This window comes from Plectropomus leopardus, chromosome 13 (genome assembly GCF_008729295.1).
Source record: "Plectropomus leopardus isolate mb chromosome 13, YSFRI_Pleo_2.0, whole genome shotgun sequence".
NCBI classification, from domain to species: Eukaryota; Metazoa; Chordata; class Actinopteri; order Perciformes; family Serranidae; genus Plectropomus; species Plectropomus leopardus.
Window position 1 is genome coordinate 13668147 of NC_056475.1, and position 18165 is coordinate 13686311.

Here is an 18165-nt window from a genome sequence, read left to right on the forward strand (position 1 = left end):
TTCTTTCTTTCTGTCCCTGTCCCTTGTACAGGGACAGGAACTGTCGTACAGCTCTGGGTGAGCGGTGACGGCGATGATAAGCTGCTCCTCCATTGTTTCTGGCGGTTTGATTAGATTTTGCGAGGGAACACCAGGACGTCCATACATCAGCACGTCGATGACGATCTCAACGCTGATAGGCTGTCGCGGCGCGTCTTCACNTGGCAAAATGACGCGTCAAATCGCGTCTTTGCATTGACTTTGTATGTAATCTTGAGGCGCGATCATTTTTCATCGCGTTTGGTGGGTACACGCCATAGGCTCATTACATCGACTGTATAAAATAATAGACACAGCTACTGTGATGTCACATATTGGTTTGTGAAGCAAGAGTTTGGCATTACGGCTGTCGCCATCTGGTTTTGTTTTTGTTTTTGTTTTTGAGCCAGAAGTGACCATATCTGGGCGACAGGCTGGCAGACCACCCTTAATTATGTGTAACTCTAAGTCTAATAAAATGTTAACAGGTGAGTAATGTAAAGATTCAGCCCCCATACTATTGTCATGAACTGGGAAACTAGCTTCAGAGACTAAAAATCTTTTTAATATTCTGTCTTTCTTTTTTTTTTGGTACCAGGCTGTAAACAAGTTTACTTCTACTGTAAAATTAGGCATTTTAATATAGGGTCTATAAGGACTGACTGGTTTCAGCCTACACTGTAAAAAAAAAATCAGTTGTTTTTATGGGAAGAAACTGGCAGCAGTGGCTGGCAGAATAATTCTGTAAAAAATAGAGTAAAAATGTTTGAATGCGGTATGTATTGCAGGACAACCTTTACATTTCACAATTTATACGTGTTCTAATTCAGCCAACAGTGTTAAATTATGAAATGTACAAGTTGCTTAGTAAAGTTATTACATTTTTTTTCTGATTTCTTACAGAATGTTTCTGGCAACCACAGCTGGACAGAAACTGGATTTTTTCCCCTTCAGAGTATGACTAATCATAAATCAGCAAGCAAAAGCAGTCTTAACAATCACCCAGAGCCTTTGATTGACAGATTTTGGCTTCACAGATTCTCAGTAAAAGCATCCTCCACTTACTGCCCTGCTGTCTGAGGCCTGGAGGGTAACTGATGTATTTGCTGTCAACATTTGGCCAAAACTTGAACGGAAACTACTGGTGTGACACACAGTGGATGAAAAACTGAAGCTGCCAGAGCTACCAATGCACGGGGTGTTTGCTTCCAACCGAAACATACTACTTCATATAATCAGCTCTGTTTGTGAAATGTTATAATCTGGGAAATATATCCTTATTTGTTCCCAGCAGGATGAATTAAAATGGCAACTATTCCAAACTGATCAAGTTGGCAATGCATCTGGATATGATGATCCAAAAAAAAAAAAAAAAAAAAAAAAAAAGGAAAAGTTAGAAAAGGTGCACTGTGCGGCCGTTTATAGCAGATCTGATGTTTCCTGTGTGCTTTCATGTGATTAGGTATTGTTGCTGAGGAGACTGTGAGCCGTCATCTGACAAGTGACTGAGAGGACACAAACATTAAGAGTCCCTAAAATAATCTTCACTGATTATGTCTTTGTTTGAGAATGATATCACTGCACATGTGTGTATGATGTCTTAAATCCCAGGGGAAGTAATTGTCCTTGTTGGGACAGGAAGATGGGGAAAATCCACCCATAAAGGGGCATTTTGTCGCACTGGTTCTGTAAGGTTTAACTTGGAAATGGAAAATGATCTCACTCTTTGCTTTCTGACTAAAACTGAAACTTAAAAAAAAAAAAAAGTGTTCTGCAGTTAAACAGTAGACACTTTGTTAAATTCAGGCACTGTATGGGCGTATGGTGCTTTCACTACAGTGTCCAGCTGTCCAAATTGTTAAAAATTCCAGTTTTGGTTCAAAAGTATAGTATTAGAGGAGACACTGGATTACTGATGAGCTGCCATATGAAAATATATATATTGACTGGGGGACGGGGGGGGGGGGGCTGAGGCCCTTACCATGGATTTTTCTTGGTAAGATAAGACTGACAAACTCCTCACCTTCAGCTCCGCCTGTCACACCTGCTGCTTCCTCACATTTGTTTTAGCCAGACGTTTGGCTATTCCCTCTCTGCTCCTTCCATACATTCATTTATTATGTAAATACATAGAAATTGTGTTGTAATTGATTTAAGTCAGCGTGTAAATTGTTGTACTTTTACTTTAATTGCTGTACCATTTAAGGCTCAACCATGGACCTTTGTATGATCCCCCCATTATCTGTACCCTTTGACCCCCCTGATGATGGGCCTAGCTGCAGGTAAACTTTTACAGTAAATGGGTTCCTGCTGTGCATGAAAATGTATTCTCTGATAACATTCTCAAAAATGTGTTTTTTGTATGCATATAAGTGAGTGAGTGTGTGTGTATGTGTGTGCGTGTGCGTGTGCGTGTGTGGGTGTGTGTCTGTCTGTGTATACGTGTCTATACGTGCTTCAGCAGTCTAGAAAATGATGCAATATTGCTTATTGGCCTCTTGGCTGTAAAATGCTGGTGTGGCATTCATCATCCAAGTTGGAAAACGAAACTAAAGGAAAAGAGAGGAAAGTTAGCACACAGCCTTCCCCTCCCTCCCTCCTTTCCTCCCTCCAACTCTTCTCCCTCCCACACACTAAATCTCAAATTAAGGACCACCTTCAAAGTCACATCCTCTCCCTGCCCCCGCACACTCCTAACATCCTAACACGTAACTTTTACATTCCTGTGGTAAATGATCCCAATTCAGTCCATTTACCTCGATTAGCCTCTCGAACATGTGTGCCAGTGGCAGGAAGGAAATGAGGCAATCATCTTGGTTGGGAAAGATAACTTTCTGCAGGGGACAGAAACAGGAAACAGTCATGTGACCTTAACAATCATCTTTCAACAAAAACATTTTGTGAAGCTGCAGGGGTAAACACAAGAGATTCAATAAAATTAGATTGATGAATCACTTATTATGTTAGACATCCTCAAGTCATCTCTGCTGATTAAATGATGTTTCTGGGAGAGTTACAAAGTAGTTCAGAGGAAAAGGACAATACCAGACACAATCACTCACATCTGTTACTTTAAGGAAGCCTGAGAAATCTGCCACCACGTTTCCATGGCTGAGCATGACTCCTTTTGGGTTTCCTGTGTAAGCAGACAAAAAAGATACACACAATGAAGTTTTTACTGCCTTCACCTGGCTGAGGGATAGTCATTTCAGGAATCAGACATGGGAAAACAACCCAAACCTGGGTTCTGCAGAAATTCCCGCGAATTTTGCTCCCAGTACCCAAGAATGATTAGTATTGCCAAAAGAACTTTTTTGTTGTGCTGGTAAAGTGTTCAGCTAGGTTTGATAATCAAAGCAGACACACTGTAAACTATAGACCAGGAATACTCAACATGCTAAGGTCTCTACTGCAAAATGACAAGAGGCCAGAAGCCAGTTAATAAACAAACATTTGATTTAATCTATAAATAATTAGCCTGGACCTCTGTCAGAGGGTCACTGACTGGCAGGTCACTGTGGGCTTAAATTTATAATTTAATTCAATCAATTACTTAAGTGAGTTTAAATGAGTGTGTAAGGGTGGTTACCGGTACTTCAAATTAATTTATATGATCCACAATCCAATGTAAAAATCCCACAGGCTTTTTGGCGAGGGAACCAGGGGGACGTTAGCCTCCAGGCTGGCCTACAGAAAAACATCTCAAGGTTTGTTTTTCACAGTTTGGCCCCTGCGAAAATTGACTTCAAAGTCAAAGCCTGGTGTAGTTCTTGACACTTTGGGCTGCCAAACCTGTGCCCAATAGGCCCGTTCATTAATCCATCCATGCCTATATACTATCAAAATTTAGGAATATTGATTATTTCTGTTTCTGATGCTACTTTGCCTTTAAATTCTTTAAATACATGATCAAATACATATTCAAATACCAGACTGTTTTTTGAAGCTATGTGCCGCCATTACTTCAAATGGAAGTTCAAAAACCAGTTACATCACAATTAAAAAACAGAAAAACAACAAAGAAAATCTCTTATTCAGATGTCTAAGTGTTTGGCAATTCCACCATCAGACTAAAATTAACATTTTTGTTCCCAGTTAAAGTAATGTCATTGCATTGCTCAGCCGTGTCTAAACACACAGTGTGTAAAGCAATGACTCTTACAAAAAGCATTTTTCTTTCCAGACCTATCATCTGATTCAAACATCTGTGAACAATGTTTAATGCTTGGGGCTGAATAGATGTTGCAACAAAGTCAGAGGGAATTCTCTGGAAATGGAGAGTGATGTGTGGAAATTTAACCCAATGTTGACTGGCTGCATGTCTGCCTAAAAGCCAGCAGGTGGCAGCGTTTTCAGTGGCTCATGGTGCTGGAGCTGCAGTCACATGTAAACTGACACCACTGTGTCCTCAAATGACCTGTTTTTCATCCCTTGGCTATTGGTTGAAAGATAAGACCTCCTCCAAAAACAGCAGTGCTTCCTCACTCACACGAATGTGCCGCCCTTTGGCATGCTGGGGAATCCGGAGTAGCCATTTATATATTTATATAATGAATAGATGGCACTAGGTCACTCTGCTGTTGTGAAGAAACAGGATTCATTTACAGTAAATGCTCCAGTCTCACCTTCATCTGAAGTATTTGGTCCCCTTTTAGGTTTAAAAATCATTATTGTCCCAGCAATAAGGAAGCTTCTCTGTTTTTATTTTAATGCAGTATACTTTTGGCTTGTGTTTTTCTTAGGAAAGAAAATCAAATGCATTACACAGAAAAGACCTTACTTAATTCATTTTGATATTTAAAACAATATACAGCAAACTCTTGGGTTTAACAAGAAATCCAAACATGAGAAAACCTAGTACCCAGAATAATTATCTTATATGTGCCATTTTTGAAAGTGCATATTAAGTGGTGTTTTGAACCCTGAAGCATTTGTTTTTATCGTTATAATCAAATGTTTATCTACAGCACTCAAGGACGTCATGGGAACTTTTATCTTTAGTGTGGCGATCCAAGGGTGGTCCCAGTTTGAACTGGCAAACTGCCTCGACTAAACAGTGTCAGCGACTTGCTGTATCCACTGAGTCACATGAGATCAACAGCCAGAGAGCAAAGGGAAGGTGATGTTGCAGCCAACACACAGCGTTATCAGTGAATAACTTGATGACAGTCCCAGCTTGGACTTTTCAACTATCAACTTTTCAACAATAATCTTCTTAATAAAAAATAAATGTTATGACATGAACAGGTGTTAATCAGCAGGTTGTTCTGTTTACCGTATTTATCAATGCAGAACAAGTGTGTTAGTGGTGACCTCTGCAGCTCTGCAGTTGTATATGTATTCACAAAATCTTGCTTAACTCTAAGTTATAACTTGTGAATAAATAACCAACAGAAAAGGGGAGGTTTATATTTGATTATAAGTGAGAGAGCACATTACTGTTTGACGAGATTTTAAGGAAACAGCATCAGATCAGTGAACTTTGTGCAGCAGGTAAAAAGCCAAAAACAGTTCTTGGATTGATGTCAGCAAAGGAAACCTTGGCAAAGGTGTGGTTGTCAGCTAATTATATTCAGCATACAGAAGTTTTTTATCCAAATTGTGCATTTTTAGATACTTGACAGATTTTTTTTTGTCTATCTTTTCATATTTCTCATGGTGCGTGTTATTCATACAGTTTACACAATTATTACCTGTGGTTCCACTGGTGAAACACACAATAGAAAGGTCGTCTGGTGCTGGTGGCTGTGGAGACAAAATCAGTCAGAGCAAGAGATTTACATGTACGTTATCGTGACATAAACATTTATTTCTTGCACCTTTTTTGATAGAGACCTGCACCAGCACCTGTCACAACAGAGTAAGGCATGCTGAATGAATACGTACGTAGATACACACTGCATTTAAAGTCATTGGTGCTGTCCCATTTCCTCTGTAGTACGTGCAGTGTTCATGTGTAAGATGCCAAAAATCTGTCAGCAAGACAGTTTCTTTGAAGTGCATTCAATGCAATCACTATTTGAAGTGACTCTCTCTCTAATTTTCAGCGGAAAATAAATGGCTTACTCGCTTAGCTGACTTGTACCCAGTAGTGAGATGTATGGAGCTGAACTGCCAGTGTTCAGTGTGTAATCTGTGCACACCAGCAAAATGTGGGTGAAACCGTAAGATCCGTCACAGACTGACATGTGTGTTTATGTTGGACAGAACAGAAAATGTAAATGCTTTCAGCAACACAGTATTATGTATTCACTGATAAGAGAATGTCACGGATTATTAGTAACATTAATCCCTTGACAGCCTCTCAACAGGTTCAATTACATCTGCTGTTAACCAAGTTCATATTTATACCAAAAAACAAATGACTCATCCTTATGTACAGTCAAAACACGACTAAAAGTCTACAGACCACAGCTACTATAAGGGCTATACTCTAAATGCTTATTATCAGCATGCTAACTGCTAACATGTTAACGATGACACATGCTGATGTTTGGAGGGTTTAATGTTTACCAAGTTCACCATCTTAGTTAGAAAATAATTTATCCTCTGCAGCTCATAAATGTTTGTAGAATGTTCTTCCTAATCTTTCCTATATAGAGTGGAATCAAGAATTAGTACTTACTATAGGTTTTCTGTGGTGCTCTCTGCCCAGAGCCTGTGAAAGAAAAAAACATATAAAAAAATTTTGATTTGACACTTTAATATAAATTACATTAAAATTATATTATAAGACATATAGGGGAATCATGAGATATTGGGCCCCTGGGCACAGATATGCAATAGGCCTCAGCATCTCTTCCAAATGGGGGCAAAACAGACAGACTGTATGGTTATTTTGTCTCTTTTTGTGTTGTTTGGGTCTCTTTGTAGTTGTTTTGTGTCTCCTTGAGGTAATATTATGTCTCTTTAAAGTCATTTTGTGTCTTTTTTGGTTAGTTTTAAGTCTGTCTGGGATCATTTGTATCTCTTTGAAGTCATCTTGCATCTCTTTGGGGTCATTTTGGGTCTTTTTGTGGTCATTTTGTGTCTCCCTGGGCTCATTTTGTATCCTTTTTGGTCAGTGTGTTTGTCTTTTGAGGTAATTTTATATATCCCCCTGCAATGCATTTTGTGTGTCTCTCTGAGATAATTTTATGTTTCTTTGAGGCCATATTATGCCTTTTTTGTTTGGTTGTTTTGTGTCATACTGAGGTAATTTTGTGTCTCTCTTGTGTCACTTTATGTCTCTGAGATCCTTTTTTGTGTTTTTGAGGTTACTGTGTGTCTCTTTGCAGTTGCTTTGCACCTTTTTGTGGTAATTTTGAGTCTCTACCTTGAGGATACATGTTAATATGAGTGACATTTTGCAGGTGAAGTCCTGTGCTTTGTATGCCCATTCAGTAATCCACCCACGATCAGATATGTCTTTAGAGTTATTTCCCCATCATCTTAAACAGTTGGTTTTCTTTGAGTTCTGTACATTTTCTGAACCAGAGGCCAGATTGTGTTTCTATGCTGATGGAAACTCAACATGCTTTCATGCATCCCCCTGCATTTGTGTATGCTTTGCTGCTGAAATGTGATTGCATGTGAGTGTTAAACAGCATTTGCAATAAGTCCTCTTATTTCTCTTAAGCCACCTGGTAAACCAGATAAGCTGGCTGTCTGTTACACCGGCACACTTCAGACAATAAAGTTGATCATCACAGATTAATGACAGTCAGGTACAGATGTGACTGCCAGCTACTTTCCTGTGAATCAGCTCACTGGAATGTCCTCATCGAGCTGTAAAAACCTTGTTTATTTTATAAGCATGCAGAATGTTTTCCTTCTTCTGTTGCTCTTTGTCTTCATGATGTGCTCATTACGTACGTACGTGCTGAACCAGTCTGACATGTCAGTTTTTTGTAATTGTGCTTATGAAGCATTAGCAGTTATGATAATGAAAAGAGCAGTGGGATTACTGTAAATGCCCACTTCAGACATAGAGGCATAACATCTCATGACAATCTGTATTGCACTGTCTCCTGTTGCCTGTGCGTGATTTTGTGCTCGTAAAATGCCCCATTCATTAGATTTTTGGGAATCAAAGAGGACTAGATAAAGATCTCACTCAACATACCCGAAAAAATAACTTAGCTTTTGATTGCGTGCTGACCAAATCTAAAGATCAGTTTGTTTTGACTGGCTTATCATGGAGTTTCAACTTTTGCACAGTTGAGACTTTTGATTTTTTCCAGACCATAAAATCACAATGGCGTCGCTCCAATCCAACTTTCTCAACATGAACGCGAAAAATCTGTGCAGTAGTGTAGTCCTACCCGGCATCAGTTGAGCTGGGCCTAATTTTCAAGACAATGATTATCAAACAGCAAACTCCGTGAGCCACACCTCGACTTCCTGCAAGGCCTGCACGTGGACGCCGCAGCGCTTGCCGTGCTCCATAAGGGCGGAGTCAAAGTCATCCATCAGGATGATTCTTTGCAGGCCTGGAGTCTCCTTTCGCTCCACGTTCTCCAGAAGCACCTGAGCTTTTTCCACTTTGTCACAGATGACTGTGGAGATGTCAGCTGAAATGACACAAGCACACAAGAGCACATGCACCCTTGTGTGAATATCAGCAGAATAAGAAACGAAAAGGAACAAAACAGACAAAAAGGCACAGATGTGGAGGGGGAATTCAGCCGAAATTTGCCATCAGTTCAGTACAAACTAGCTGTGTTTAAAGGTTAACGACTCAGCAGAGTTATCACATCATGGCTCTATTAAGGGAGTAAGTGCTCTCAGTCACCAGTGAGGGGCGCTCCACTGCTAAAGCTACTGCCTGAGTCAGTCTCACTGATATGCACAGGAGAAGATTTTTCAGCGGATGCAGAGGACACGCACCCCTCAATATTTAGAACGTGTCCATTTGTCCCTCAAACATAAAATAACAGGGCTTTTCTTTCGACAAAATGCAAAACATTTACACACATAAATTGGCACAAAACAGGCACAAATAAGTACATAAACATTCACAAGAAAGCAGAAAATTAGGTGTTTAATGCTAAATTTTCTGGCAGAGGACCCTTAAATCCTCCTTTTCATAACTGTCGCCCCCAATGTTGATCCAGATACAAACTGTATCTGCAGTGAGTAAAAACTCTTAAATAACATTAGTTACAGGCTTTGTAGTTTATTCCTTCAGCAAGAAGTTTGCTGTATTTAGCACATGTGAAACTAAAACCTTAATAGGTCTAGATGACATTATCTCTCCTGAAAACTGTTGTGTATTTGCATTTGTGTCAGTTGTTTGTGTGCATTCTTACCAGTGTTAATGATGAACCGTATGGCGTCTGGGCCAAGTGTATCATAGAGGGGAACCACAACCATGGAGTAGGTGTAGCAAGCTAGCTCTGAGATGATCCACTAAAATCACACACATCAGGAGTCATAGGTCAGGGGTTACAGTTCATTTATCTATGAGGTATAAAACTTCTGAATTTAAACACATACTTTTACTTCTATATTTATGTTACATTTTCAGTGTTGAAAAAGCAACATAAATATAATTCAAAGCTGATTATTTTTCTTTTTTAGGGCTGTCAGGGTTTATGCGTTAATCGTGTCAGTAACAATAACTAATTGAAATTAACCATTGAAATTCTGTGATTTTTAAAAAATAATTAATTGTTTGACAGCCCTTTTTATTTATTTGTTTGTTTGTTAATTTATTATCTATTTTTCAAGACAGAAAAAGTGAGTGTAAAAATTGGAGAGGATCTCCATGTTAGGATTCTAACAGAAGTTTGTACAGCTTTTGATTGTGTGTGTGTTTGTGTTGACTTTAATGGCCTGGGCCACAGAGAGAGAGACAGAATGAAAAGTTAAGAAACTGAAAACTTAAAAGAGTCAGAGTCACCTCTGGCCTATTTTGCGCGAACACTCCTATGAACTGGTCGGGGTTGGGCTGGCAGCCCTGGTGCAGAAGGCCTGAACCCAGATGCTCGGCCCGGGCCGTCACCTATCAAGTGAAGAGATGGAACAGCAGCTGATTAGACCAAGTGGAACGTAACAAATGCTGAATGGTCTTTAAATTTTCTTGAACAACACACATTTTGACCCTCATTTTGCATTTCAAATTCTTGGGAAGCAGTTATAGTAAGAAGCAGAAATGCTCCCCCAATGATCCGTGTTATTTAGACTCCTGGAAAAAAAATGGAAATCCATGTTTGTATTGGTTATAGTTTGGAGTTTATTTGTTACCATGTGAGGTATATTGTGCTCCATCTCTTGTCAGGCAAGGAGGCCTCGAGGTCAGAGGTCTAGGGATGGTTAGGCCTGTGAGCCAAGTGTGCAGAATACTGGCGCCAGGCTTAAATAACATGGAATGAGGCTCCTTTCAAAAAAGGACATATTTGTGGGGTCTTGTGATTGATCACAGCAGGTGAAGAGTTGCTTTACTGAAGAATGTATTGATGCCTGTACCTATATAAGAGACTTGCATGAGCCTTAAGATAGAGAGATTTGCATTGATCCTGAATCCTCTCCCAGGCAGACCATGGTGCCTGGTGGATGTTAAACTTCGTTGTAATAAACTGATTCTTATGCAACCAAGTCGGTGTCAGCGGAGGTTTCTTCATCATCTACACATCATTGCTACTTAAGAAACAACAACACAGGCATCACATATAAAACACAAAGATCAAAGATCACTTCCTTAATTTTAAGCCCAATTTTAGAATTAATTTCATTTCTGGAGAAAAGTGCGACCTTCTATTATTTAAATTGATGATTTGACAAAAGTCTAATTTCCCAAGTTACAGTGGTTGCGAAAGACATTCGTGTAGACAGGACATATGTAACGGTGCCAGGACAGCAAAGAACATTCCTGAACAAGAACGTGCCACCCACGTCTCTGAACAAGAACGTGCCACCCACGTCTCCCCGGAAAATTGCTCATTATTTTCCAACATGGACTTCTTTGGCATTTCTGGGAATTACAGTGAAATGACTTAACAAAAACAAAACTTCCACCCACCACTGTGAAGTAATAATATGTCATTAATAAATGTTGAAGGTTGCATAATTCACTTCTTGCCCAAGGCATTTACTGAGATGATTTTTACGCTGCTTTTCCAAATGAAATTCCCCTTCAACTTTCTCCCAAAAGATCACATTTCATCTTACTCTAAAATTCTTTCTCATGTAGGATAAACTAGCATTAGTGGTAACAAAGTCAACAAATGGGCTTCTGCACAGCAGCCTGCGGATTTCATACATTATCAATGTTGTTGCAGCATAGAAAGGCAATGATCCATGACAATCCTGTGAAGGCAGTGTAGCAGGATAGTGATCTGACAAACTGAGATGCCAACCAGACAGGTTTTGACGTCTCAGAAAATTACTTTTTTTCAAAAATGGATCGAGGCCTTCAAGCTTAGCTTAGTTAGGCTGTCAATTCAAGCCGCTGGATTTATACATCACATCATACGGCACTCTCTGTATTTCCTCCACAGACCACACTCTCTCAATTTAGTGGTCTATTTAACCCTTTCAAACCCGAGTAAATTGGTTCGATTTCTTTTAAAAACATGGGGATAAAGCAACAAACAACTTAACAAGGAAATTACTTGAAAGCAAGTGAAAAAAATGTAAAAAACAAAAAAGAAAATGACCTAAGAAAAGGAGTTTATACGTATATGTGTGTGTGTGTGTGTGTGTGTGTGTGTGTTTGTATTTCCTTTATGTATTATACTGTTTTCTGTAACATAATTTTCCATATTTTTGGGGATAATTCCTGAATAATCCTTCCCTCTTTTTTTAACACTAATTTGGGGGTAATATTCTTGTCACCATCTACTAATTTATTGCAATTTATGAAACAGTTTTTATCAAGCTGCCCATTGCTTTTTTTCGCTGTTATCAAAACAAATCAAACCAATATGCTCAGGTTTCAAAGGGTCAAATAGATTATGGACGGCGGTGCCAGGCTTGGTTGCTTGGCAGATTTGGTGTAACAAACTCTGTGGTTCACAGGTTACAACTACACCTGAGTGTCAACTTACACAATTACTTCAAGGTTAGGTATGCAATAACATAAAAAAATCTTCATTAGGAATAACCCCTTTGAGATGTACCATCTCATTTTTTAAGGCAGGCCTAAATTCTAGAGCCAGACCTTGGGCAGGTAGTCATACCAAACTATCAACGCAAAGCGGCAGGGTTTCTCTATTTTGTTTCTTTTGTTTTTTGTATATATATTTTATTACAGGCAACTAATAATACACATAACATAGACATAACATTGGGACATAACAATATAATCTCAAATAAAAAGAAGAGAAAAAAAACAACTAGACAAATTAAAAACAATGTATATAAAGTGAAACTTCAGGAAATTAAATAATTAAGTTGAAGCTTAGATTCAATTTTGTTCTTGACTGAACCCTAAATTTAAATATTTCACTCAACAAAAAAATTCATTTATTATCTGGGGACAGTTTTCATCTGGGGCTGCAAATATAATGTTTAAAGGCATAAATTTAAAAGTGTTTGACATCCTGTGAATTAGGTATCTTTCTTCAGAATGTACCTTTAAATCGACTGGATGGGAAGATCATAGCTCATTAAACATCATTATAAAGCTGCTTATGAGTGATAATAATGTTTGACATTTATAGGAGGTGGAAATCCCATGTGTCTTTTGTGATTTTTTTTTTCCATGGCAAAGACAGATGATTATGTCTGCCAAAAAAAAGACTAAAGACCTTTAAATGTCATGTAACCGTAAAAACAACCTAACATCTTCTTTATCACCATTTTCAGAAGTAATTTGTGTCCTGTGGTAGTTTTCACACGCTAGACATCTCCCTGTTGCATCATTGTTACATGGAGATGAGATGTCCCCTGAATGGCACTGACCTCTTTGTAGGATATCCATTTGTAAGGCTGGTTCGGGAGCCGCGAGCCTAAGCAAGGTCCATCACCTGTTCAACACACAGTGGCACATCATAAACATTTTATAGTTCAGACACCACTTTGATGTAAAGTTATTATTTTCCAGGTGGAACAAGCGTTACACTTCAAAACCAAAATGGTAGCAGCCCTGGTGGTGATGAGGATCACACAAAACCTGTGTAACCTTAGAGCCTTCTTAGTGCATTCGTTCGCTGATGAGTCCTGCGGCTGAAAGGGTAATTCAGAAGACTTCTCTGTAAAGTGAATCATCCTGATGTCATAAAGTCATACCATATATTTTAAAACAGACTTAACAGGGATGAAATAACTATTTTTTTAATAAAGACAGCGTAAAAAGCTATGTGAAAGGGGTCGCTAAACATACAGCCATAGACTTTACAAAGCTTGATAGTGAGTTTCAAGTCAAGTCCCTTTTGTAAAAGCACATTTAAAAACCACAAGAGATAAACAAAAAGTGCCCTCCAGTAAAGGCGATTGGGCGGGTCTGCTTCATGCAGGTTTACAAGTTTAAACAAGGTGCATAAAAGGCAGTGGTACATGATGTAAAACAATGAAACAATAACAGAAAAAGAAGGCAGGGCTAAAATGAAGAAGCAAAAAAAAAATCACATGATAAAAGCAAAGTAAAGAAAGAAAAGAAAAAAGAAAAAACATAAACAAAGAAAAAATAATAAGTTTGTTGCTTAGCTGTCTGGCCCACAACCTTATTGTTTTGGTCCACATTTACCACTCTCGTGGTGTAAGTTTCTGCAGCAGAAAACGGTTTTCAGAATTATTATTATTTTTATTTTTTTTAGAAACACTACCTGCTTAGCTCCAAACAGCAGTCATCACAGTTTGTAACCAGCTGGTGAATATATTTGCACATTTAGCAGCTTGAGAGCCTGCTATTTGTTTAAGTTGGTAGAAAAAAGAGCTAAAAGAAGTGTGAATCTTGGACTTTTATTCATCAGGTGGACACAAACATAACTCCAAACTAATGATAGTGTACTGCTGAATTTTTTTAAAATATGCAACTGTTACTGAATACTATTTAAACTAACAAATGCTGATGTTTTTATATATTGTAATGTCATTTTTTAACATCACAATGAATAATTTACCTGAAAAGTTAAAAAAAAAAAAAAGGTTCTATGTTCTTGTTCTAAAAATGGAAGAATAAAAAAAAAAAGATTATGAGCTACAGTAAGTTGAGTTACTTCTGACGTTGAGGCTCGCTGGGAAGCAGGTGTGGATGGAGTGCCGATAAATAGGAATATCTCTGCATTGTGAGTCAGTCACTTAGTCACTTTATACTCCCTGGCTGTGAGCTGTGATGCTGTTACTGTTAGCAACGACGGCCATCACCCAGGCAACCACAGAATTCATTTTATCTCCAGCATCAGGTTTTCTTATATTGTCATCAAGGGAACTATTACAGTATTACTCTGTGTTTGTTTGTGTGTGTGTGTATGTGTATATATAGGTAATTGTACTCCTACTTTAGCCTACATCTAGCAGTCTGAAAACTTCTGTGTGATGAGAAAACATTTTAGAATATATGAAAAGTTTTTGTGTATCCTTAAATGTTTACTGTGTAAAGTCTGCCTCGCTTTCGGCTCGTTTTTTTCTATAAATACATTATATCTCTTTTTCCAACAGATGGTTTCTTTATTTCATCTGTGTTTCTAAAAATAAGACACATTACTATGGTTTAAAAAGTTTAATGTAAATCTCCTACTGTACTGAGCGTATTGGAGCACATTGTCATTTTCATTAAGATACAACAGTGACAAAATTGTTAGGAATCAATTCCCGATTTAGTGTTTTAGTGACTGAATGTCCCCATGTGTTTTGATTGAGCATCCATGGACAAGAGTCATGTGATTTGTACTTTTAACATTCATTAGCACTTTGTGACTAGAACTCGTCATGGTTTATCTTGTTTAAAATGATATGTGTATAAATACTATTTATAATGTGCTGCTGAAATAATGGCCGGAACACTCATTCTACTAAGTGTATTAAACTAAGAATATACACAGAAAAAACAACTGTATCAACTATGAGCTTCTCTCATCTGGATTTTGGCAGCTAGATAATAAAAGGACACTATTTGGACAGATTTTAGCGGGAATATCCAACTGAAAGTAGAAACGTTTACGGGACACATATGTGGACATATCCTTTCTGTATTTCCTCTAAAGGTATATAAACAGGTGTTATTTAATCACATTTCACTTCTTTCCTCTTTAATATGTGTTATAGGTTTTTTTTTTAACATCTATGTATGTCCTATTTGCTATTATCTGTCTACTATCCTTGCTGGGACAGTCCTGTAAAAGAAACTCAGGAATTAACATAATTTATTGATTCATTAAACATATTTGTTCTCCTGTAGATAGAACGAGAAAGAAGAAAAAAGAATAAAGAAACACTCTTCAGCTCTCTGTATACACCAATATTACTGTGAACGTCTGTATGAATAGGGGTTTGTGTGTGACTGAACATTAAATGGTGCGTAATTCCCCTCTCACATCCTACCCACCAGATATGTGGAGGCCCCTCTGGAAGACCTCATACATGGTCCTGGCATCGTCATGGTAATGAGTCAGCAGCTTGGAGCTGTCGCCCATCATGGACCTGCGACCTCCATCCTCATGCTGTCGCAGAAAGGGAGACAAAGAGAGACAAAGAAACTGTGTCAGAAAAGTGTCATATCATCAATCATCTTTTATAACTTCTTTTCACTAAACTCAGGGGATGTTGGCATTAAAATGGAAAACTAAATTTGCCAAAAACGAACTGACAAAACCCCAAACAGATCTAATGTTTCTCCATGATAATGACTCTTACACAGATACAAAAGCCTGAGGGACAGTGAGAAGAAAATTGTGTCTCTTGTTCTCCAAATGATAATCCATCTCTTTTGTCAGCTCACAAATGCATATAATCACAAATGGGTTCGGGTTCCCCCATGTTTTTAAAAGAAACATGGGGGAAAGGGCAAGTGCTTTCAAGTGCTTAAATGAACTTGTGAAATGCGCTTGAAAATAGCACATAAAAAGTGATGTGGCTCCAGGTATCAAAGGGTTAAGGTAATGCAGATGTTAAACATGGTAACATATAGCATCTCCTGGTTCCCATGTTTTCATGCACGTCACTTTCTCACACATGTATTAAAGTTGTCACAGGAGCAAGAATACGGAGGACGAGACTTTTGTTATTCCATATTCAGGTGTTATTTTACATCGGTCTGATGCTGGTGAAAAAAATGTAACCAGCGGATCTGCCGTGCGCAGCTGAGGCTTGATAATGTACAATCTCACTCCAGTTAGGGAGTGCAGATGGAACAAAAACCTGCTGCCTTCAGATGGCTGTAAAGAGGGTCACGAGTATAAAGGAAAGGCCCTCAGTATTTGGTACTAAGGCACACTAGAGAACGCACGTGTTTATTCATGGTAAAAAACAACCGTTCTCAGCTATTTTAGCAAAACTATTAAAAACAGACCACAGTCGTCTCCTCGTGACATGACGTCACCAGACTAGTCTACATTTGGCACTGATAAAAGGTGTGTTTATATATGTTATGTTGGAGTATGTAAGTATATGATTCAGTGTTCATGTTTACTCCTTATAAGAGACAAGATATATTGCTGCATAAATCAGTGTCCTGGATGATAGTCTAACCTTGGGGGTCAGTAGTGAGAGTGGGAGCATGACGTGAAGAGAGCTTGAAATATGGAGATGGGAGGAGGAGATGTGTGCAATGGAGGGGGGTCAAAAGGGAATGGATGTGTGGTGTCTATAATTTTGTTCAACAGGACACCTAGAAGAGAAAAACAATTCCTAATAAGGGATTGTCCTTGAAGTTGACCAATCCTAAGACGACGCCATGCTGAAAGGGGAGCCAGATAATGAGGGGAACCAACCAGAAGATGACTCTACCTTCATTCACATTTTCTCATTGTAATAGTATAAAATACTGGATCAGGGAAAAACAGGTCGTCAGAATGCAGGCTGACTCGCTGATGTTATCAGCTTGGGAGAGGCATTTCTGATCCAGAGCTCTGTAACTGCTCACTGCTTGCTTGAAAAGATTCACTAAAAGGTTTGAACTTAAAATTCTAATTTCTGTGTGGACATTCACTTATTTACTGTTTATTGAGTTGCTTTTAAGAATTCTGAAAATAGCACTCACCCTGGGAGGGTGAGAGTTTTTTTCTATTTGCAGCAACCAAGAGAAAAACTCCTCAGTTATATATATATATATATATATATATATATATATATATATATATATATATATATATGTTTATATAAAGGGTGCAGGTGTTGTTTTGGAACTGGGGGTCAGAGGTCAATGAAGCCGCATCAATCATAAAGCAAACAACAACAAAAAACCAACATATTTGATGAAGTTGGTTAATTTGGCATTCTATAACAATGTCAGTCTAACAAAAGTATTACATTTCTATAAACTTTATGTGAATTGTTGCATTAAAAATGGATCAAACTTCATTCATATAAATATGTAAAGAATAAATTTATATATTTGATAAATATATTATGTCAGTAATGACTTTATATTTTTTGTATGACAAGATAAAAGGTAGATATTATATTCAGGCCAGAAAATTAATTAGGGTATAGGTTTAAATCAATAAGGAAGCTGGTTAATTATAAATCAATGACTTATGGAGAAGAGGTGGGATTAAATAAATTTGTACTTCTTCTCACTCCTTCTCAGATACACAAAGTCATCAAGTGTTTAACAATTTCTTTTGCTTTATGTTTTTTATTGTCTGTAAATATTTCTTTTTTCTATCTGTCCACTTTCATATGATGAATTGTCTTTTTTCTTTTTTTTTTTTTTTTACATGTTTGACATAGGTTTCCAAATTTACTCAAATAAAAAAACCCCAAAAGAACCACACCCAAATTAAAATGTATTTCGATTAACAAAGGCCTGACACTTAATGATAGGCTGGCTACATCTTTACTAAACATATCATTACTGCCTTATCTTTAACTGGTGCTCGAATGTCTTTTTAATTACAGTATAAAACAAAGTTCTAAAAATATATCTTTTTTCCTGAAATACATGCAGAGGTGGTTGTCAGCTAGTCTGCCTCTCAGGCTGCTTTCCCAGCAAGCTCCACTGTTTAGATTGTAAGGGCAGCAGGAATGTATGTTGACAGGTAAAACCCAGGGGGGAAATAAACA

The 18165-nt window shown here is 38.0% G+C and overlaps 1 protein-coding gene across 1 annotated transcript in view; it reads right to left on the reverse strand.

The window, feature by feature from the left end:
* acsl6 (acyl-CoA synthetase long chain family member 6) overlaps window positions 1-18165 on the reverse strand; it is a 50379-nt gene that overhangs the window by 7823 nt on the left and 24391 nt on the right. The window contains exons 6-14 of the mRNA XM_042499559.1: window positions 15488-15602; window positions 12904-12968; window positions 9902-10003; window positions 9309-9408; window positions 8392-8570; window positions 6644-6676; window positions 5712-5763; window positions 3081-3154; window positions 2775-2852 (exon numbers count right to left, since the gene is read on the reverse strand). Of these exons, the coding sequence (XP_042355493.1) occupies window positions 2775-2852; window positions 3081-3154; window positions 5712-5763; window positions 6644-6676; window positions 8392-8570; window positions 9309-9408; window positions 9902-10003; window positions 12904-12968; window positions 15488-15602 (798 nt within the window). The remainder of the gene's footprint in view (window positions 1-2774; window positions 2853-3080; window positions 3155-5711; window positions 5764-6643; window positions 6677-8391; window positions 8571-9308; window positions 9409-9901; window positions 10004-12903; window positions 12969-15487; window positions 15603-18165) is intronic.